The 17,533-nt window shown below is 40.2% G+C and overlaps 3 protein-coding genes across 6 annotated transcripts; 1 reads left to right on the forward strand and 2 right to left on the reverse strand.

Annotated features, from left to right (window-relative positions):
* Positions 1-869: 869 nt before the first annotated feature.
* On the reverse strand, positions 870-2,244 carry LOC134812416 (bifunctional peptidase and arginyl-hydroxylase JMJD5-like). Its single transcript, XM_063819819.1, has one exon. The coding sequence runs from the start codon at positions 2,165-2,167 to the stop codon at positions 962-964; it is 1,206 nt and encodes a 401-aa protein (XP_063675889.1). The 5' UTR covers positions 2,168-2,244; the 3' UTR covers positions 870-961.
* Positions 2,245-2,750: 506 nt separating this feature from the next.
* Positions 2,751-15,974, forward strand: LOC134812205 (uncharacterized). 4 transcript variants are annotated; one of them, XM_063819464.1, is made up of 8 exons: positions 2,751-2,833; positions 3,168-3,242; positions 3,407-3,454; positions 3,621-3,782; positions 12,263-12,432; positions 13,734-13,802; positions 13,944-14,112; positions 15,253-15,974. In XM_063819464.1, exons 2-8 carry the CDS (start codon positions 3,237-3,239, stop codon positions 15,433-15,435), a joined length of 807 nt encoding a protein of 268 aa, XP_063675534.1. In that variant the 5' UTR covers positions 2,751-2,833; positions 3,168-3,236; the 3' UTR covers positions 15,436-15,974. The 4 variants fall into 4 exon arrangements, with proteins under 4 accessions (XP_063675534.1, XP_063675532.1, XP_063675535.1 ...); XM_063819465.1 differs by lacking the exon at positions 2,751-2,833 and adding an exon at positions 14,326-14,373 and having other exon boundaries at positions 3,091-3,242; positions 15,253-15,970; XM_063819462.1 differs by lacking the exon at positions 2,751-2,833 and having other exon boundaries at positions 3,085-3,242.
* LOC134812945 (uncharacterized) lies at positions 5,970-10,155 on the reverse strand. Its single transcript, XM_063820567.1, has 2 exons — positions 6,508-10,155; positions 5,970-6,366 (listed from the first exon to the last, which is right to left on the reverse strand). Exon 1 carries the CDS (start codon positions 9,874-9,876, stop codon positions 6,508-6,510), a length of 3,369 nt encoding a protein of 1,122 aa, XP_063676637.1. The 5' UTR covers positions 9,877-10,155; the 3' UTR covers positions 5,970-6,366.
* Positions 15,975-17,533: the final 1,559 nt, after the last annotated feature.

A 17,533-nucleotide genomic window follows, 5' to 3' on the forward strand; every position in this document is an offset into this window, starting at 1 on the left:
AAGTACAATACTGTGCATGTCTTATCTCATGGTTGGAGGGTGTAATGTTACACCTCATGCTCCTTTGGAAATTAATTCTTATTACGATATCATACTTCAGAGAGTTTATCATGTGCAAATACTCAAAATTGGGTTTCAAATACTCCCGAAATGTATGGTGTCACCTTTAATGTCAAGAGGTGGTTACTGTCACAATATGAAACTTGTAAATATAGCTTAACTTTGAGAATCCATCGCTAATTTAGCCTTTTCCATCTCTAGTAGAAACTCGTAGTATTGCTCCAAAGTCATTTCCACAGTCACATTCTCCTTTTCGTTATTCTCATCCTTCAGTTGCAGATTGAGCTGAAATGAAACAGGATTTTAAAAAAAAATATTCGATGGACTGTGTTGTGGGCGATATAAAATACAGAAAATTTGTTGGAACCATGGTAGACACAATATCTAACCTTTAGTTAGGAAAGTTTGAAGATGACGGAGCAAGAAGTTGTACCTGTAAATGTGTATCAGCTTGGTTGGACAGTTTCTTGGAGGCAACAGTTATACCCCATTTCCACTCAACGTTACATACTTCTTTTGACATAGTACAGCTGAGGAGCTTATAAATTTATAGAAATTAATAACACAATCTTACTGCAAAATGTAAATAAATTTGGCGGACTGCATAATATAAGATAGCCATAGATACATGTTGCATCATTGTGGTTCTAATAATATATGAGGGCACACCACTTGATAGTTTCATCTGAGTTCTCATCTTTCGATTCTTGTTATTTTCTAAATTGTGCTTCTAAATGCAACAACTTTCATATATTAGGTAAATTGCAATTCAATGGGAATAATAAATAAATACAGTATGATATAGTTATAAAAAAAGATTTAGAAAATGAAATTAATTAATATTGAATCTATCAAATACAATTGGTAATTAAAAACCGCATAATAAAACTGAAATTAAAACTCATTTCTTCCACCACAAACTGACACTGAAACTGACAGACAGTGACCTGACATGATGCCACCAGTGTAGAGGAAGATACAACACATCCCCCGGTCCCAAATCAGCAATCCAAGCTGTTTTATCAGCAAGGTCAGGGAAATCTCGTAGAGCATTTGGAGACTCAACGTCAATTTGACTTGTATTTTTTAATAAGTGATGCTGATGAGGGTGCATGTTGTCATGACTATCAAACATTATGAAGCGCTTGTATCCATAAACCTGACAAAATAGATTCTGATAATGATCATGATGCAGGGGGGAGACGGTTCCTTCTGGACCAAACCAACAGTTTGTAACGACATCAGATTCAGAAACAGCACAATAATCAAGAGGGGTGATGTCCTCTTTCAATCTAGTAATGTGATTGAATAGTTCATATTGGGCCAGGTACGCGACCTCATTTGAGCTTGTCAACATATAGGTTCTAATGAAGTCTTTTAATTTCAACAGTTTCTGAGACCATTGTTCGCTAGTGTATGATGAACCAATTTCGATTGGTACAGTTCTTTCACCGTGATTCTGTATTAGATATGATGGATTCCATTTTTTCATAGCTGGCCAATGATCTATGACATTTTTCATGATAAATGGGGTGCTAGGGTTTAAGAGCTCGATGAATTTCTCTAAGGATGGTGCATTGACTTGTGGAATTTCCTTATGATTTGACAAAAAAGGAAGGGGAAATTCGGCCTTTCTAACAGGTTCATGCTCGGTTTCACACAGGCTATCAATACTTACATGCTGGCTTAGGAAGTCAGCAAGTTCTTGAACAAAGAGTTCTTCCCCAAAAGGAGCTCCCATGATTAATCCCATGTCACAGGACAGTATCGCCTCTGCGATTCGATCATCCCATGAAAGATTAACACTTTTTATAAAACAAATTGATCGATAGAGCTGCCTCCAAAATACGTCAACATCTTTCCAGTGCCCAATATTGATAGTCTCCCAAATAAGATGTAATAAAATATCACAATCTTGAAGCACTTGTTTTCTAACGTTCACATCATAATCTTTAATCAGATGAGAGGTTCTCCCAAGTATTCCTCCATAGAGATCTTTTTCTTTACTGCAATAAAGTCTTGAAAATTCCTCTGCGATGACACTGCATGTAGAATAGAAGTTTGTAGCTACATGAAAGTTTTCATACGACAAACTATTAACGATCATATTGTTGACTAGCAAATAATAATTAATAAAAGCTAATTTACGGTGTAACTGATGTTTTTAAAGATAGGTATAACACGGTATTGGGAACAAATTCAAAACAAACGAATCTTATTGTAGCGCTCGATTCGTTTGAATAACAAATAGTCGCAATGGAGGGGTTGCGCGGCGCGCGACGCCAGTTTCAGTATCTAAAATTGAAAATAAATCAAAACAGTTTGTGAAATATTTTATTCCAGAACAAAAAACATTTAAGTCGCTAAAAACTGAATGATAACTTTAATATTTCATTAAATAGGAAAATTTTGTTGTTTTTAATAAAAAATTATGTCATTTAATATTAACTAGTAGTTTTGTTAACTACTCATATTGAGCTGAATTTTTAAAACATTGATTTATTATTAAACAAAATTATGTTGTAACAATAAAACGAAAAACCGTAATGCATAATTTTTGTAAAAAATGTGCAAATTTAATAATTTCATGTTAAAAGTAGTTTTTTAATTTGCGCGGCGTAGTGGTGAGGAAGTTCGTATAATATATTACATATTATGATGATCCTAAAAAGGAATCGAGCGCTACAAGCATAGCAGATTCCAGCGCACGTTGCATATTTCGAATTGTTGATCAATTTTGCTTGTTGGAATCCTTCTCGTCCTTCTATTGAAGGTAACAGCTATTAAGTACTTGAGCCTATTTACGTATTTCTTCTTCGTACGTCACAATTACAAGCTGCTTCAATCAAGCAGCAAGCTACTGCCTCGGATACGGGACCGGGCTGACTTTCAGCCAGCATTTTTCTGCTTTAATGATTTGTGTGGTTCTTGTCTTGCTGTTAATTCACGGCTGAATCATGATTCTTTTCTGTTGCCGGGCTTTTATATGTCGTGAATTCTTGCTCTTTAAACCTATCCTCTGTTAGTAAGCTACAGAATTCTGAAATGTGTGAATAATGGAAGAAGAAAAGGAACTAATAGTTGATTCCGAAACTCTCCCAATTAAGGTTGATTCTGAAACTGACCCTAAAGTTGATCCCGAAACTCTCCCCAAAGTTGAATCCGAAACTGCCCCAATGGAGGTACGGTCACTTATAACCTTCGATACGACTTTTTTTGTTGTTATTCACATCAGAAACAAAAGAGTCTACACCCTTTTATCTTACGGGTTTTTACACGAAAGGCTATTGATTCGGCCATTTATCACGTGTTCAAAGTTAACATCTCATTTTCAATCTTCCACCAGGACGAACCAGAAATCAGAAGTGTAGATTTTAAAACCACGCCAACAAAAGTAAGTAGAATTTTCAAAGTAAGTAGAATTCTCATTTGGAAATAAATAGCTTATAGCATGCACTTAAATGTTCGTTACAAATATACGTATTAATATGTACATACCTTCCCATGTGTATACCTCCTCATTTGAAGTTATGTATATTATGTAGTCTTAACTACCTCAGATAAAGTTAGATTTTAACGAAGATGAGCCGGAGGACCTAGCCCGGATAACCCCCAGCTCCCGTACACACAGTACAGACTGGTTAGATGTGGATAACACCAACAGATGGTTCACTGAACCGGCCCATCTCAACCTGAACGGGTCGAGGAGGGCTGATAATATGGTACGTTTTAGTAGATGTGGTGTTCTTAGCTCATGCTTGAACGTGTGTGATACAATATTCGCATATTTAGATTAGATGTGAGAGGTGTTTTGACACGTGACAGGGATACTTGGATTTTATTGTCGGGTAATAGCTGGCATGTGTCCAAACAGACTCGCTCCACCTCCCTGCTATTTTACACACGCTAGAGTGCCTACTGGCTGCTTTAATGGACCGGTAATCGGTATGTGACTGGTATGTTACCGGTATTTTACCGGTTTCTGGACTAGGTTCTAGACCAAGTTCTGGAACAGGTTCTAGACCAGATTCTAGATCAGGTTCTATATCAGGTTGTAGACCAGGTTGTAGATCAAGTTCTGGAGACCAGGCTCTGAACCAGGTTCTAGATCAGATTGTAGACCAGGTTCTGGACCAGGTTCTAAACCAGGTTGTAGACCAGGTTCTTTATCAGGTTGTAGACCAGGTTGTAGATCAAGTTCTGGAGACCAGGTTCTGGACCAGGTTCTAGATCTAGATCAGATTGTAGACCAGGTTCTGGACCAGGTTCTAAACCAGGTTGTAGACCAGGTTCTATATCAGGTTGTAGAACAGGTTGTAGATCAAGTTCTGGAGACCAGGTTCTGGACCAGGTTGTGCAACATTCCCAGGAATTGTGGACTGCAGACTTGTACCAGGCCAGTGCGGACTGCTGAGCTGCTGTGAATTTCTGCCAGTGTCTAAATTTTCGAGGTAACTCTAAATGTGTGCGAGGTCTAAATTCTGATGGATTGATGAGTTGCCGTCTGAAGGCAGGTGTTTTGTAAATTATAACGATAGAGTCAGGTCATCAGGTGCTCTTACTGTTGCAATGACAACAGTTGTTTTAACAGTTTTCATTTCCAGCACCCTCTGACTCAATCATTTGAAACTACATATTTTCCTCGCCATTATTCTGTCATGTCGTGTCGTCACAACTTTTATATAATCCACAATGAGAAAGTTGACCTGACCACCGTACATCAGATTTATGGTAATTATCTAGTTAATTTGCTGCGCTAACTCCTGTTGTGTGTAATCCTGGATGCAGCATCTTGCTTGTATATTCCCTTCTGAAGCTTGTTTATAGTTTGCTGACAGGAGATATTATACCTTCTTTCTCTTTTGTATTCGAGGTTGTATTCCGCAAATTAGGGGACTCCTCTCCAACCTGGATCGTTGTTATTACCCAGGGCCAGTTATTTAACTCTAATTAGCTAAACATTTGGAGTTCTGGAGTTCTGGCTCGCTATCAAATGTGATGTCTAGAGACCCAGAAACCTTTCTTCTTCCATACCTCTTTAATAACAAAAGAACTACCAACTAATTAACTTCCACTCATAAACTTTACAATTAATTGTGAACAATTAACTTTAGGCTTACGTAATTTGTACTAAGTAAAGAGAAGCTCCCAATGTCCTATTATTAGAAACCCTCCTGTACACAGTAAATCGGTAGACTCCAGAAAGTAGAGCTCCTTTACTGTAACTGTATTAACTACTATTATAAAAACCCCAAGATCTATTGTAATAGTAACTGAACACGGTAGACATTAATTATAGACAAGGGTAGACACAAGCGATGAAACCATTACTAGCTCCTTTACTCTCCTATAATTATAAACCCTCCTCTCCTGAACACTGTAGAACTGCAGACTGGATGTAAAACAGATAATTAGTTCCTGTACTGGCTGTCTACCAATACAATATCCAGTGCAGAGTAAGAGTACAGAGCTACATCAGTGCTTATTGGGCAGCAGCGCTGTGTTTAGTATTTTGGGATTAATATCTGCGGAACTCAGGCAGAATAACCGACTAAATGTTTAGCTTGCCTTCATAGACCATAGTACATATTTTAAGCCGCATATTTTCGTTTGTTTTGTGTATTGTTTTGGCTAAACTTGGATAATTCCTGCTTTGTAGATCATTTTGGGGACAGGGTGAGTTAATATTGAGCGCTTTTTTCAGAAATCTGAAGAAAAAGTGAGAACTAGAAATAGTGATTTCGTGTTGATGTTAAAGACATTTAAAAGGAAATACGCAAGTTTTAACAATTACCAAGACAATCATCAGTAACCACTAATCATACAAATTAACGGCTAATTATCAATATCCAACCGGATGTGTGTGGTAGAAAGTTTCAGAACTTAAAAACAGACTTTTAAATCTTCACAAATCATATAGTTTACGCTTGTTTCTTGTTTGTTTACGATAATTATAAATCACTACAGCTGAAGCGACGTTAACTGAAGTGACAGCTTATAAATATTCAAACCAAGTCGACCAGGCGTTTTCTACTTATGAGCACACATTCTTGTCATAGTCCTGATAATATTTCAATAAACGTTTACCCTGTGGTGATAGTCCTTCATTTCCTTACACATCATGATAGAAAGATCACATACCGCACTTTTCTGCTGAAGAGTTTATCATTCTGACATAATTTCTATTAAGAGTGTTGGAGTTTATTGAACAATTATATATTCTTATCAAAGGTCCTCAGAAGATCCTGTAGTAATCTGGTACTCTTGTTGATTTTATAACTATTGTCTCCTCAGCACGATTTATCCCTGAAATAGTTTTAATATTTAACTATTAACGTTTCCGTACTGTATATAATATGCACTGTACACTCAGTACAATGCTTTAAATTAACGTTAAAAATTTTAAAAGAAAACATGACGTTCATAAATACCCCGCTTATAACGAACCTATATTTTGACTCTGCCAACACGTCTTTGTCTCGCCCCCTGGTTAACATTGTTAGGCTTACCCCTCCTGCTACTCCCCTGCTTATCACTCAGCAGGTTAACCCCCGTCTTGTTACAGAAATAGATCACCGGGTCCAGTAAGCTGCTGATAGTAGGAAGGAAGATGATGTAGAGCGGTCCTAGGATGTGGATCTTATCATTCAGGTCGAATATCATCCCCTCCATGTCGAGGTCAGTGTAACGGTGGAGGGTCTGAACCAGCCATACGTAGAAGAATACACTGTAGAATATCGTGATGTTGAGCGCTACTAGGATGCTGGTTTTCAGCGCTCTCAGGCTTTTACCACTCGAGTTCTGTTTTCTTAGGTCCATCCTCTTTTGGAGAGACTTGTTCAGGTGTCTCTTTATGAATCCTCCTCCCAGGTTCAGACCCAGCAACACAAAGTCTTTCCTCACCGTCTGCTCTGTTCTCGACCCTTTCCTCTTCTTCTCGTTGAAGTCCGTCAGAGGATCTGTCCGTTTTGTCAAGTTGGGATACTGAGAACTGTCTATGAAGTAAGGAGCTTTCCTCTCGTATCTCCTCAGAAGGGGATCAAACCCTCCCTCACCATCAGGAGACTGCTCAAACTTGCTTTTAGCCCCTTTTTTAGTGCTGTTTTGAGAAGGTTTGGAGACAGAACTTCTGTCGGGTCTCTTGTTCCACATGGGTATGATGTGGGGCTGGTTCTTCTTTTGATGGGTCCTGATGAAGTTCTGTGCTGCTTCTATGTCCCTCTCTGTTTCCGTGTCGTATGTCAAGTCACTACTGCTTAGTCTCAGAGGAGAGTCCATAGTCCCCGAACTGTCTCCAGCTACCATGGCCGTTCTCTTGAATCGTAGCCTAGAAAGTAGACTTGGTTTTGTTGGGGCATTTAAAGTTGAGTATTTGAGGGCGATCACATCCACAGATTGACTTATAGGTGCTGATCTGGGGACAGTATCATTTTCCTCGTTTGACAGTTCCTTCTTCGAACAACCAGAGCAGTTCGATTGATCTGAGGCGTATCCGTCTCTGGCCACACTGAGACTCAAGCTCTTAGCTGATGAGTCTGAGTTCTGCCTATTTACAGACTGGTTGCTACTCAGACCCGTCTGATCCGAGTGCTGTCTTGATAGTTCTCCTATGTTGGGTGAAAGCTGTGAAGGTTGTGCATTTGTGGACGCCCGCCGTCGAGCCAAGCGTTGCTCCCTCGCTAATGCTCGCGCGGGGCTGCGCGGTGGCAAAGTGCTGCTCTGTCGACCTCCTGGAGCTAACCCTCCTGATGTTGAACCTCCCGGTGCTAAACCTGCAACCTGGTGCCCTCCTACGTGCAGGAACTGCTGGCTGCTGGGTGCTGAGAAGATGGTGGTCTGGATGGTAGGTGGACTGTCGGGGGAGTCTAGCTGCTGAACCACACTAGGCCCGATCACTTTCAGAGTTAGCTTCTGTACTGTAGGAGTGAGGGAAGAGGTCCTGGATCCCAGAGGGGTCAGGGTTCCGTCACTGGTGGTGGGTGTTGTTGGTGCCACGACGATATCTGGAACTGTCGTAACTATGCCTTGTTGGGGTCTTATCGTGATCCCTGAAACGTCCATTACGGAGATGCTTGGATTGGTGCTCATGTGTTGCAACTTCTGTCTGTGTACCTCCTCTACTTTTACTCTTGTTATCCTCCGGACTTGTTGCTTTGTCATTGGCTTCCTAGGTTGGTTCAGCAAGCTCATACTACCTGATCGCTGGAGTAAATTCCCTGCTGAAACTGTTCGGGTTTCCAGGCGAGGCTTTCTTTTGTCTCCGACACTAGATACACTGAATTGACCGTCTATAAAACTAACCAAGGTTACTGAACTCCTCTTCACGGATGATGGGGAGGTTGAGTTCACACTTGAAGTGTTGCTGAACTTGCCAACGAGTCCTTCCATTAGCGAGTGTCTCTTCTGACCGATCATGCTGAATCTGTCAGGTCTGATACTAGCGACACTTACTCGGGAGGGTCGTCTAGAAGCAATGCTGGCTATGCTTACCAGACTATGCTTCTTTTGGAGGTATTTCTTTAAGCTCCTGTATTTGCTGGCTGTAGCTTGGATATCCTCCGACGAGCCGAAATCTAGAGAGGTCACTGACAATCTGGTAGGGTTCATCCCGGTCTGGTTTAGACTTGTAGTAGAAGAGAATCCTGAGCGCTCACCGTCAGTATTGAGACTTGAAACAGATTCAAAATGAAGCTCAACCTTAGACTCCTCCGCAATACTACCACTTATCTTAGAGCTCATCCCACTTGCATTGCTATCAACACTAGCGTTACGTCTGTAAGGGAACTGGGATGTGTTCATTATCGGCTCAGATTGGGAAGCGGTGATGTTATTCCATGATTTAGATTTACCATATTGACCCATGGTGTTGGAGGGTGTAGATCGGGGGCTGTTTGAGGAGGAGCAGATGGAGGGGAGATTGTAAGGGTTGTTAATAAGAGGGTGGGTGGTGTACGCTACACTGTGTGCTCGTATCCTCTTGTGCTTGTGTTTAGTTCGACCCCCAGTTACATTGATCGTAGCTGTAGATGGTTGTGACTGAGTGAAGCACTGCAGGATTATTGGTTCTGATTGAGACGACAGGGGGTTGAACACTTCTGCTACAAAGTTATCAGGCAACTTGGAAACTTTCACTCTACTCTTCTTGACCGCCTGCATTGCTGCTCTCATTAGAGCCTGCCTGTCTGCATGTCTTTGTTTCACCTTCAGTATCAGTACCACTGTAAACAACAAAGTGAACAAGATGGGGAGATTCACCGTCAGACCACCCATAAAAATAAAGTTGTAGCTCTGAAAGTAGTCCCCAGCCACACAAACTGTTAGATCAGCCCAGTAGTCCGACCCGAACATAACCTGCCTTGCAAAGGAGTACAATATCTTGTAGACCCACACAAACACCACAATACCCAGGGTGGACTTGTACCTGATGAGCTGTTTAGACCGGAGAGGCATGTAGAACACAACACACTTGATACCTAGCACGTACATGGTGATAAAGAGACCCATGGCAGGGAGGATCTCCACACAGGAGGCACTGATCGGACAGAACCAGGCTAAGGAGACTGGGAGGACTCTGTTGTTGAGGAGAGTGAGAGCGGAGAGAGAGGAGACGAGACCTTGGAGGAGGTCACAGATACCCAGGTTTATGTAGAGGATTGTGGTGGAGTTCTTGCCTTTAGAGGTGTCACGTGTGAGGAGGAGGAGGAGGTGGAAGAGGGAGATTCCGTTAAAAAGGGTCGTCAGGAAACTCACTAGAGCTGTTATAACCCCAAAGTAGAGGTTTGCCACGGAACCTACCCCAGGCTCATAATTCCTCATTGCTGGTTGCCAGGGGCCAGATTGTTCCGGAGAGGTTCAAGCCAAAGCCCTCGGGCCAGTAGGCCTCGGATAGGTAGAGGAGCTGAAGTAAGACCTGGATGAGTGTAACGAAGAATTTGAAAATCAACACACAAAACGGCAGTTTTTCCCAAGGGCTGATAACTTGAGCTCGCATCTATGAGAAGGGGAGTCTGGGACTCAAGAATAAGGAGTCTGGGACTCAGGAACAAGGGAGTCCAGGACTCTTGAGTGAGGAGTCTGGTAGTCAGAAAGTGGAACTTTAATCGGTACTCGGAGTCATGTCAACGAAATGTTCTTAGCAATGGGATTCTGATTAAAAGAATAAATGAACCGACTGGCCGAGTCTTCCCACTTTGACTATTCTAAAATAATAAATTAATTAAGTGATGGGGGAAGATATACGCATGCTTAATTAAACCAGTTTTGTGCGGCCACAGAAATTCTAACATATTCCTTTAATGCCATTACCCGGAAAAAGTTTAGTTGTGCCGCCTAATTTAGGACCCAATTAAGAAAGTCGACTTTGGCAAGTTGAGAATTAACTGTCAGTTGATGGATTTTCCACCGCGAATCAGCATCCTGGAACGTGCGACTCTTGTGATCAAAATTGGGAGACAATTTCCTAAAAAAGGTTAAATTAGCGATTAAATTTTAAAGAATTATCATTAGAATTACATCCTGGGAAGTTTCCTATCAATTTATCCGTCAATTATACCAATTTATGCCATGGTTTCCCATGAACATTTCACGCTTGAAATTTCATTCAAAATAGCTTTAGAACCGCAAAAATAATCAAAAATCACAATCTTGAAAAACGTCAAGAGACATTTTGGCAGAGTTATTAATTACTTATCCCTGATTCATGGCAAGAAACAGTGTTAATATTGACAAAATCAAGAGGTCATCCAAGATAGCAAGATGAACGTCATCATGCTTGCTGAGACTATTAAAAGTCAAGTAATTCACAAAGCCTCTCACTTGATTAAGTAATAAGTAATTATCATGATAAAGCAATTACCACGCACGTGCACACATCTGAGTAGAAGTGGAGAAAGTGTAGTACATATCTAAACTAACAAGCAGCTGAGTACACCAACATGTAAACAAATCCAACTTTCTCACTTTCTCTCACCTAAACAATTAACAATGTGCTGGAGTCAGAGAGAGAGAGACATAGTAGTAGTTGAGTCAGCACACAGCGCCGCTTTCTCAGCGCTTTTGACTTTGTTTCGCAGTTGCAAACAGAGACATAGTAGTAGTTGAGTCAGCACACAGCGCCGCTTTCTCAGCGCTTTTGACTTTGTTTCGCTGCACAGTTGCAAACGATCGGTAGCAGATTGTGCAGTTGTTCTGCAAATGGTTGGTCTTTATGCGCCGTTTAATGCTTCTTAATGGATGAAAGCTTGTTATTTCCAATATTTCTTTACTATCTTTGTTGTATAAATATGTGTGATTGAATTTGGGGTGGGTTATTGTCAGTTGTTATTGGGAGGGATAATTTCAGATAACTTTGGTCTCCAACCAAAGTTCCTAGCCTCTGGATTTTTCACCCTGAATCATGATTATACTAAAAGTAAAGGGAAGTAAAGTGCCAGTGCCCAGTGGTGAAAAATATATAAAACATTTGACCGAGTGAGAGCTAACCCTGTCCTCTATAAGAGCTGCTGATGACAGTGTCCCTGTACGAGAAGACATATAACGATTACCTGAAAGAGCACCGCCCCTGGCTCCACTCCGGTCGCCCCTCCTGGTCCTACTACTACAGACCCTGGCTCTACTACCCCTACAATAGGAAGTACTATGAAAAGTACAGGTTCTACGATCCTTACTACGATATCTACTACAATGATTACTTGGATCACACTGTGCCCAGATACAGATACACGCATCTTCCAGTACGTTGGCATGGTTACAAGCACTGTTTTGGTAGAATGTTGAGATTTGTTGAGAATTTTGCAAAACGTATCTTCTTAATATCCCTCAATAAAGTCTTAAACGTCTGTACTAAAATTCTCTAACCATTCTGAACTTGTATACTGTTAACTCATAATATGGTCATGTTGACCTACAGTGGCTCGGTAGGTACCCACGTATACATTTGTTGAGATGTTACACTTCGTGCTCCTAAAAACCCTGTCTTTGAAAATGAATTACTCCTGTAGTTGATACAACCCCGTAAATAGAGAGGAGTTTTGGTGGACCTGTTAATTGTTAGTTACACATTACAAGTTCCTCAACACGGTAGTTTGGAAGTACGGTTTAACCTGTATGGCTGAAGTAACATGTCTCCACTTTTGAACAATAATTCCTAAATTCCAGCCCCTTACTTCCTTCTAATCCCCTCTAATCCTCACTCTTCCTGCAGGACTCGAGCGCAGTGGAAGACTACCTGAAATCTATTGACAAGATGGACAACATCCGTCACAGTATAGACACACTCCATACAGATCTGAACGTCAGTGAACTCCGGGACGATATCAACCGGACTAGACGGAAACTTAAGAATGATTTGGAACTGTCCCGATCGGCTAGATTGTAAGTCAGTCGGTCTGCTCCTTGCAGTATAACCTACAGTTTAATCGTACTGCAAACCCAGTATAACCTACAGTTTAATCGTACTGCAAACCCAGTATAACCTACAGTTTAATCGCACTGCAAACCCAGTATAACCTACAGTTTAATCGTACTGCAAACCCAGTATAACCTACAGTTTAATCGCACTGCAAACCCAGTATAACGTACAGTTTAATTGTACTGCAAACCCAGTATAACCTACAGTTTAATCGTACTGCAAACCCAGTATAACCTACAGTTTAATCGTACTGCAAACCCAGTATAACCTACAGTTTAATCGTACTGCAAACCCAGTATAACCTACAGTTTAATCGTACTAGAAACCCAGTATAACCTACAGTTTAATCGTACTAGAAACCCAGTATAACCTACAGTTTAATCGTACTAGAAACCCAGTATAACCTACAGTTTAATCGTACTGCAAACCCAGTATAACCTACAGTTTAATCGCACTGCAAACCCAGTATAACCTACAGTTTAATCGCACTGCAAACCCAGTATAACCTACAGTTTAATCGCACTGCAAACCCAGTATAACCTACAGTTTAATCGTACTGCAAACCCAGTATAACCTACAGTTTAATCGTACTGCAAACCCAGTATAACCTACAGTTTAATCGTACTGCAAACCCAGTATAACCTACAGTTTAATCGTACTGCAAACCCAGTATAACCTACAGTTTAATCGTACTGCAAACCCAGTATAACCTACAGTTTAATCGTACTGCAAACCCAGTATAACCTACAGTTTAATCGTACTGCAAACCCAGTATAACCTACAGTTTAATCGTACTGCAAACCCAGTATAACCTACAGTTTAATCGTACTGCAAACCCAGTATAACCTACAGTTTAATCGTACTGCAAACCCAGTATAACCTACAGTTTAATCGTACTGCAAACCCAGTATAACCTACAGTTTAATCGTACTGCAAACCCAGTATAACCTACAGTTTAATCGTACTGCAAACCCAGTATAACCTACAGTTTAATCGTACTGCAAACCCAGTATAACCTACAGTTTAATCGTACTGCAAACCCAGTATAACCTACAGTTTAATCGTACTGCAAACCCAGTATAACCTACAGTTTAATCGTACTGCAAACCCAGTATAACCTACAGTTTAATCGTACTGCAAACCCAGTATAACCTACAGTTTAATCGTACTGCAAACCCAGTATAACCTACAGTTTAATCGTACTGCAAACCCAGATCTATATTTCCTCTAATATTTATCTAAACTGAGCTATCTCCCCGTGCAGATTACAAGAAGACATAGATCGCAAACGGAGAGTCAGGGAAGATCTGGAACTTTCTCGGTCTTATAGATTGTAAGTCTCACTTATAGGGACGGAGATTAATTCATGTATTCAGGGTGGTCTGTTCTTAGTTAAGAAAATAGGTCTTGATCCTGTTAAAACTCTTCTAAACAAGACACATTCATTTCCAAACTGAACTTCCTCCCCACCCAGAGCCTCGGAGCTAGAAGACATAAGATCGAGCACACTGAGAGCCGAGTTGTTGAGTGAAGCTGCACTCCGACCCTCCTCCGCTACCCCGTACGGGGACTACATCAGCACACTGAGACTCAGGAGCCTGAGACTGGAGGAAGAGCGACTTCTGGAAATAAGACGACTTCAGGTAGGAAGAGAGTATTATCTGTATAGCTCTTCGGCTGGTTATGAAATCTTTCCCATAATGAATTTGAAATTTAAATGGATATAACTTGTGATTTATATTAACTGATAACCACCAACCATGGTTACTTGAACTGGTAGTATTGGTAACATTGATTGGTAACCATGGTTACTTGAACTGGTAACCATGGTACTTGAACCGATATCCTTTTGATAGTCCAGAGCTAGAGCGCTGAAACTCTATTGAAGAAGTGGGACTAATATGGTAGGTTATGAATCGCCCCTCAAAGGACTATCAATGGAGTTGTTTGTAGTTACCCGTTCCTTGGTAGATCGTAAACTTTACAGAGAATTCTGCTACGCATGGTCAACCCAACTTGTCAGTACATATCGAGCATCTTCGTTGTCATAGCAACCATGACTACAGACTAGGTTTTATGTTAATGAACGTAGTTTTGCATCTCAGTTTGTAAACTCGTAACGTAAAATACTCTAGCCTAATCGTGATAGCCCAATGTGTAGTAATATGAATGTTAAATGTAGCAAATTCAAGTTCTTGAGATTGACATAATATTGCATAATATTATGAGCTACATTCCCGCTATAACATTGCTTCATAATGGATCAATTAGTGTTCATGTCTTGACGTTATAAACTACATGTACATCAGCAAGCCACCTGGATTGTAGCCATTTCTTAATGTTGATGCTACCTTTTGACTGTCACATTTCGGAAACTGGGGGCTAAAAGTTAAAACCTATGTGCATAAATCTTACATGATTCGTTATGCTCCTGGAAGCTGTTACGTTTCGAAGTTTCGTTTGAAGACGGGTTTCTGAACCTCATTTAATTTCGGATTTCGTTAACTATGACGTATAAAAAAGGCAGTAAAGTAAAGTTACAGATTACCATTCACTGGATTGAATGAGAGGACCTACCACATGTATCTGCAAGCACTTTGTACTTCTCAAGAGAAATTCGTGGCATAAACGTCGCACGCGCTGAATTTCTAGCAGAGATTGCACGTACGAATTTATTGATGTATTGTTAGAATTTAAGAAAGAGCACATGCTTTGGAGGAATCCATCATGTATTACCTCCATTAGATTAACACCTGATAAACTGATAACATTTCCCGAATCAGGAACTGGAACGGTTGAGAGGACCCCAGCCGAAGTGGTACGAACTGAAAACCCCCCAGTTTCACGTGGAAGCCCGGAAGAACAACGAGCTGATAGCTGCAAAAAAGCAGTGGCACGACCTGCGGGACTACACTGAGTCTGTTTGGAGGAGTAGGGACTTATCACGGAGTGCCACACACTCATAAACACTAGCTGTATATTAAACTATGTGCTGATTATCACGTATAAATACTGTGCTAATTATATGGCAATAAGTAGGATCAACTGATCAGGTTATCTATGTTGATTTCTTTGTTATTTTGTCTGTTTTTGGGTCATTTGACGAATTTAAAGCTGGCTAACTTTTGTGATTTGTTTATTCTTAAAGTACAAACTAAGTTAAATTGGATTTTAGGAGCCCCAACTGGCAACTGTTTCCGTAAAAATGTCACATAGCAGCCTGCAGCTGCTGATTTACCGCGGTTGCAGCATTTGTTAGCAGTCGTTGCCATGGCAACCGATCTCTTTTAGCAGTATCAGATTACACAGATCTTACTATAAACCACTATTTCTAAAGTACCCTTATTAATCTGTATGAATATGTAATTAGATTTTAGCGATTTAGAAAAATAACTTTAAGCATTGATTTTGAGGTGTTTAACAATTTTGTATAAATTATGTACTGTATTTACTATTGATCTATTGATTGTATGTACATATTATTATGTATATTATCCCCATATATACTCGGAGTATTATTGCGTATCTTTGAATATGTAGTATATGAACTGTATGTATAATTAATCATAGTATACTCATTTAAATAATATCACTTATATGTTTTTAACCCAACTCCATTCATTTAAATAAATTTGGATATCACACATTCAAGCAATTTGCACTCAACCATTGAAATCTCAAAATGTTCACTCAACCTTATCACATAACTCACTAGCACGATCAAAAGAAACTGTTCCGGATAATCCCAATCTCCTGAGAACTGTCTTGGAGACCGTTAGTCTACTGATGATGGAGGGTTGTCATGGTAACGGCTGATGATGACCCATTGACCCTTTACACGTAGGTTTGTGATTCTTATGAATTTCTAAAAATAGTTCCTTAAGTATTGGATTATGAAACTAAAGCTTTCATGTCTGGTTCTGCATTATTTTGATCGTATTCAAGTATCACGCCACTAAAAATGCTTAGTGTAAGTAAAAAGGCGAATTTTGTCCACCGAATGAATTTATTCGGGGTTACAGTAATCTGCATTGTTCTGAACCGGACCCGGCTTAATTTGCCAAGGAAAAACGCGCAATGACTACCCTGAACAGTGTAAGAGTAAGCCCAACTTTATTACCGACACCATTAATATTATGCAGACAACTTAATATCATTAAACGCAAAACTACATTAAACGTATCACTCCTCCTCGCAGTAATGCAGACCGAGGAATTAATATTACTGTTTTAGTATTCGTTATTAGACTAGTTTACTGTTAAGTGCGTGTTCCACTTTATGTTGTGTGTGTGTTGCACCTAAATTAAATTTCCTCCACAACTAGTTCACCCCAGTGTAAACCGTGACCACGTGGGGCTAGTTGGGTGGTACAATTGTCGTTTAGAGGTGGGCAAACTTTACTTTCTCCGGTCTTGAACTGTTTTTAACAAGCTTCCCTGTCTTTGAGATGGTGTGAAAAGTGCAGGTGTCCTGTAAATACCCTGCTTCTTACGTATACTGTTAGTTATGCTCTGGTTCTATTTCTTGTCCGTTCAGGTCTTCTAGAAAGGTGTTTTTAGCTCAGATAATGGCTGTTGCCCTGCCGCACCCAGACCACCCAGACCATGGCTATCTTCCAGGGTTTTCTGCGGGTTCTGAGGCACTACCAGGAACGGAGATTTAGGTATTACGATAAGGGAAATCGTAGTCAACCAACAATTACTATAGGAATAGGAATAGTAAAGTAATATTATCGACTTAAGAGCGTGTTCTATAATTGTGGTAGAAGAGCTGATCCCTCAACCTAGCTTAGAAACTATTTACTTTGACAAGGTTGGTAAGAATATATTTAGACAGTAGGTAGACATATTTTAATAATGATATTTTGTGATTTCTTGAACAAGTAAATCTGTCCAAGCCTTACTAGTACTAGTTCTTATAAACGCGTTTGAGTCATTCGTTCAGTAAATATAATACTGAATACCAATTAATTATTCTACTTAGACGAACTCTTTGAAGAGTACCACTTCTAAGCCTCTAAGCCCTAAGGTCGAGCCTAGTGGCACTAGTTTTTGATGCCATTTA

This window comes from Bolinopsis microptera, chromosome 3 (assembly GCF_026151205.1).
Source record: "Bolinopsis microptera isolate Bmic1 chromosome 3, MBARI_Bmic_1.0, whole genome shotgun sequence".
Classification (NCBI taxonomy): Eukaryota; Metazoa; Ctenophora; class Tentaculata; order Lobata; family Bolinopsidae; genus Bolinopsis; species Bolinopsis microptera.

Excerpts from the sequence above, each read along its gene's own strand:
- LOC134812945 (XM_063820567.1), bottom strand. The coding sequence starts at position 9,876 with ATGAGGAATTATGAGCCTGGGGTAGGTTCCGTGGCAAACCTCTACTTT.
- LOC134812416 (XM_063819819.1), bottom strand. The coding sequence starts at position 2,167 with ATGATCGTTAATAGTTTGTCGTATGAAAACTTTCATGTAGCTACAAAC.
- LOC134812205 (XM_063819462.1), top strand. The coding sequence starts at position 3,117 with ATGGAAGAAGAAAAGGAACTAATAGTTGATTCCGAAACTCTCCCAATT. Across the intron at positions 3,783-12,262 it reads CGAGGAGGGCTGATAATATG|GACTCGAGCGCAGTGGAAGA; the intron begins GTACGTTTTAGT and ends CTCTTCCTGCAG. Across the intron at positions 14,113-15,252 it reads TGGAAATAAGACGACTTCAG|GAACTGGAACGGTTGAGAGG; the intron begins GTAGGAAGAGAG and ends TTCCCGAATCAG.